The following is a 4,506-nucleotide window of genomic DNA, read 5'->3' on the forward strand; positions in this document are numbered from 1 at the left end:
GGATTGCTAGAGGGATGTCTGACTGCCAGTTTAGGCCTGATCCCTGTAAACCAGCAGTAGGACATCCTTCGAGGGGTGCCAGATTGGAGAGGGTGCAGGCCGGGCTGAGGAACACCCCCTCCCCCGTGCATGAGTTTCGTGCACCGGGCCACTAGTTTGATAAAAGTAGCCAATTTTTGAAACAGAAAGTCAATTAGTTTACTTCCTCCTGTCCCCCCTTTGGCCAGTCTGTCATTTTTGTTGTCCCTCTTTGACCTCTCGTAGCTTTTATTATTATTTTTGCCCTATTAAGAAGTTCACATTCAGTCTCTTGACTTTCCTTATTTTCACATGTGTTCAGGGACCAGATGCCACAGTTTATTCAGAATAGCAAGAATCTTTGTATAACAGTTGATGACATCCATTCTAAGGTACGTATTACTAGAAAAGCAAATTGTAGTAGGCCACAAGGCACATTTGTTTGTCCATTTTCTGTGCTAGTTAAGAAAACTTGTGAGGAAGATTCAGAAAGGATTTAGAATCCTGCACACCGTTTTGTGTTGCCCATAGAAAAGATTATATAAACTAATACTTCTCACACTTGAATATGGGTATGAAACCCCGAGGACCATGCTAAGATTCAGAGTTGGATTCAGTTGATGTGGAGTGGGATCTGAGATCTGTATTTCTCCCAAGTCCCTTGGATGGAGGCAGATGCCAGCGAAGCATCTCAGGCACATCTTAAAGCCCCAGAGCTAGTATTGGCTCTGCACAGCAGGGGCTGCCCTTTATTAAGAGAGAGCCTCCTGAAGGATGGGACACTGACAAAGGGTGAGAAGTGATTAGGGGACTGACTGTTGTTTTCCTTTCTAGACATAAAAAGAGAGGTCAGCACAGAAATGTGAGAGTTCTCTCCATTCTAAAAAGATAGTCCCCCAATTCATTTAAATAGTAGTTCATTTTCAATCCCCAAATAGGACTTTGAAGAATGAGCAAAATTAACCCAAGCTGACTAATTAGAAACATACCTTTCCTGGTGATTGACATTTCACAGTAGATTCAATTATATTCTCCCAAGATCTCTCATAAACATCAGCAGTGCATCTTAAAATTTCCTATCCGTGAAAACAAAAGCCAAAAGAGAGAACAGTGTTATTCATGAAATACTTAAACAAGTATAAAATATCAAGTAGATTTCCAGAGAATAAGTATAGAGTTGCACGACTACTCACTCCAAGTTTATTGATCTCACAACTTTCGTTCAACTCTTTATTACTTTCTTTGGAACATGTGGTTTCTCTGGCCGTAAATTCAATAAAATATTTTGCTCCACCCACCACCTAGAAAATGAATTAGCACAAAGTAGAACCTTAATTAATATTATATAATAAATGATATGTTTTTACCCTAAGAAAAATTTGGGGAGAATATTAAAATTTTAATTATACAATGATCAAATGAGAGGTATACAAATAAAAGTACAAATGTTTGACAACTAAACTCTTAGTTTGTACGCATGTGTAAAATATTTGGCTACAATTTTGGAAACAAGGCTACAATTTTTATTTTTATAATTTTCTGAATTTTATTATTCAACAACACTCAAGCGCTCAAGTTGTAATAGAATCTAAGAAGAGTAGGAAGAAAAACTTAAACATTTTCTTTAAGTATGCCTTATTGTCATGCCAAGTCTTGAATTAGAGAAATACCTTGTTAGTGTCAATACAGAAACTGTGAGTTAAAGTATGTGATTAGGAAAATTCTTTGGGTTTTTTAGTTTGCCTCTCTTAATTGTTTTATATTAAGAAACGATTTTAATCTCTATCAATAGTTTTTTTAAATTAATTTTTAGAGGGAGATGAAGGAATAAGAAGAGAGAGAAACATTGATCAGCTGCCTCCTGCATGCCCCTAACTCGGGATCAAGCCCACAACCTGGGCATGTGTCCTTACTGGGAATTAAATCCACAATCTTTTGCTGCTCAGGACAATGTTCAACCATCTGAGCCACACCGGCCAGTACTGTTGCAACAGTTTTAATCTTTATACAATGTTGGGTCCACAATGAATATTTTGTGGCATAATTTATTTATTTTTATATGAAAGAGGCACACTTTATTTATTTAAAAAATTAAACTCATGCTTTTTAAAATGCACAGACTTCAATAAAATTGCACATATGGCTTTTTAAAAGACATTTAAAAATGCCATATCTTACATCTCTTACATTTAAAAAATAGACTTGGTAAAAATGACTTTAAATTGTATGTTAAAAAGTTAGTTAATATGGCCCAATTTCTAGTCCAAGTTATTCAGTACTTGATTCTAGGATCTAAATGTGTGTGTGTGTGTGTGTAAAAGAATACATGAATATATCCGTTGACCTGGAGAGATGACTATTATTTTTATAAATGAAGCTCCAGCCCTAGTTGGTGTGGCTCAGTTCGTTGAGTGTCATTCCATGCACCAAAGGGTCCTGAGTTTGATTCTCAATCAAGGCACATGGCCGAGTTCCAGGTTTAATCCCCATGTGTGTGTGTGTGGGGGGGGGAGGGGGGCATAAAGGAGACAGCAGATGGATGGTTCTCTCTCCTTTTCCCTTCTTCTCTCTCTAAAATCAATAAAAGTGTATTAAGAAATAAAATAATTAAGTCTACAGGGTGATAGTATAATCTCATTTGAAAAAGGAAACCAGAGTCTTCCCTAACTCTGTGTTTTTTAAAAGCATGGAAAACGTGTGGTGGGAGGAAGAGAGCAGGAGAACAGAGTCATAGGAAGAACTAAGCTCCCCTTCTACTTTTTCTGGCATTGAACTGCTGGGTAATCATGGTTAAATTTTTAAGATAATTTTGATACTTAACTTTTAAGACCCCGCTATAGGTGCAAATGGAGAGGAAGTTTCTAAGAGGGTTTTAGGGTCTATAATTTGGTGATCATAAGTTTTCTTGCTCATTTCAGAATATATCTTAATCCATTTTTTTTGTAACTATAATCTTGATCAAAGCAATGTTGCCTAAGAAACTGGACAATATGTGACACAAACCACAACTGATGGCTCAACTCTATTCGGGTCAAGAAAGAATTAAATAGATGTAAATTCTCCATTTGAGGGCCTCAGGATGGCATCTATGTTGCCATTATTATCAGGTGTCATTCTTATCAAAAGTCTTCCCTGCTCAAACCCATTCTGCTCAACCTTTGTTTTTAAAGTAGAGATAACCATATAGCAAAATAAATTCAAAATGTATTAAAAATGTAAATTAAAGAAATAAACTCAAAAGATATAATATATATCCAACAGGTCTCAGGATGAAGAAGGCCTTTCTTAGGTGAAGAGCAGAGGAAGAAAACATAAATGGAGAAAAAATGTCTAAATTTGTTCGGACAGGAAAGCCAACTGATTCTCAAAAATCACAGTAAGCAAAGTAAAAAAATAAAAGCTGGGAAAAATATGGCATAAGATTAATATTCTTATGCATGTAAAGCCCAACATGAAAAATGAACAAAAGACATGAACAAGTATTTCAGAAAAGAAGTTAAAATGTTCATAAAGCCAGAAGCAAATGACTACCTCCATTAATAACCAAAGATTAAAAAAACCAACAACGCAACAGCATTTTTAATCTTCCATATGTTGGCAAAGATAAAAAAACAGTGGTGATAACTGGTATTGGCTACGCATGGGAAGCTCGAAGCCTTAGTTGCCTTGGTAGAAATAGAACTCAAAGCAAGATGATCAAGGTCCTATGGCCAGGTGGTATGAATATAAATTGGCATAATTGCAAATAGTTTGGCAAGTTGGCAATTTGTATCAGAAGTTTTAAACCTACTATACATAGGCCTTGACATTTCTAGTACTTTAAACAGAGCAACAGCTTAGTGGCTTTACAGATTTTGGCCAATACTGCTCTGAATACATTTTAAGTGACTCTCTTTTTACTTATGGTGACTTATCAATGATGAGATTTAATACTTGAATAATACCTTTTAGTTTACTTTGTGAATAGTAGCAGAAGAGATTTTAAAATTTCTTCTTTTTATTAAGCTTAAATTTTACTTTTAAACAGCATTCTTTTTGGCTAGTGCTCATTTGCCTACACAGAGGTTGTTATGGGAGGTCTCAGAAACTATTCAGAGGACTGGCACCTGTGAAGGTTATTGTAGGGCATATGAAAATTTTTTCTTTGGCCTTTATTAAAGCCAATTGCTTATAAAAATATTGGCTTTGAATATAACTGAATTTATATGAGACCTTGATTATATTGTAAAAAGCTAATTTATTAAGTAACTAAAGTAGGCATCTTTACTGAAAAAGTAAAGTAAGCAAACTTATATGTTTGACCTATGAAGTACAGATGCCGCCCTACCCCTCATCCTATTTGAAAAGCAGGCTGCTTGAGGGCTTTTGTTTGCTTTTGTTTTTAAAATTCCCCTGCTGATGCCCTAACCAGTTTGGCTCAGTGGATAGAGCGTCGGCCTGCGGACTGAAGGGTCCCAGAATCGATTTCGGTCAAGGGCATATACCTTG

The 4,506-nt window shown here is 36.0% G+C and overlaps 1 protein-coding gene across 5 annotated transcripts in view; it reads right to left on the bottom strand.

The window, feature by feature from the left end:
- Positions 1-4,506, bottom strand: part of LOC102246781 (kininogen-1) — a 96,800-nt gene that overhangs the window by 75,351 nt on the left and 16,943 nt on the right. The window contains exons 6-7 of one of the 5 annotated variants that reach the window (XM_005876284.2): positions 1,212-1,319; positions 1,008-1,094 (exon numbers count right to left, since the gene is read on the bottom strand). The exons of the other annotated variants lie outside the window; for them this stretch is intronic. Coding sequence (XP_005876346.1) covers positions 1,008-1,094; positions 1,212-1,319 — 195 coding nt within the window. The remainder of the gene's footprint in view (positions 1-1,007; positions 1,095-1,211; positions 1,320-4,506) is intronic. 5 annotated transcript variants of the gene reach the window in all.

Source organism: Myotis brandtii, unplaced genomic scaffold, assembly GCF_000412655.1.
Source record: "Myotis brandtii unplaced genomic scaffold, ASM41265v1 scaffold483, whole genome shotgun sequence".
Lineage (NCBI taxonomy): Eukaryota > Metazoa > Chordata > Mammalia > Chiroptera > Vespertilionidae > Myotis > Myotis brandtii.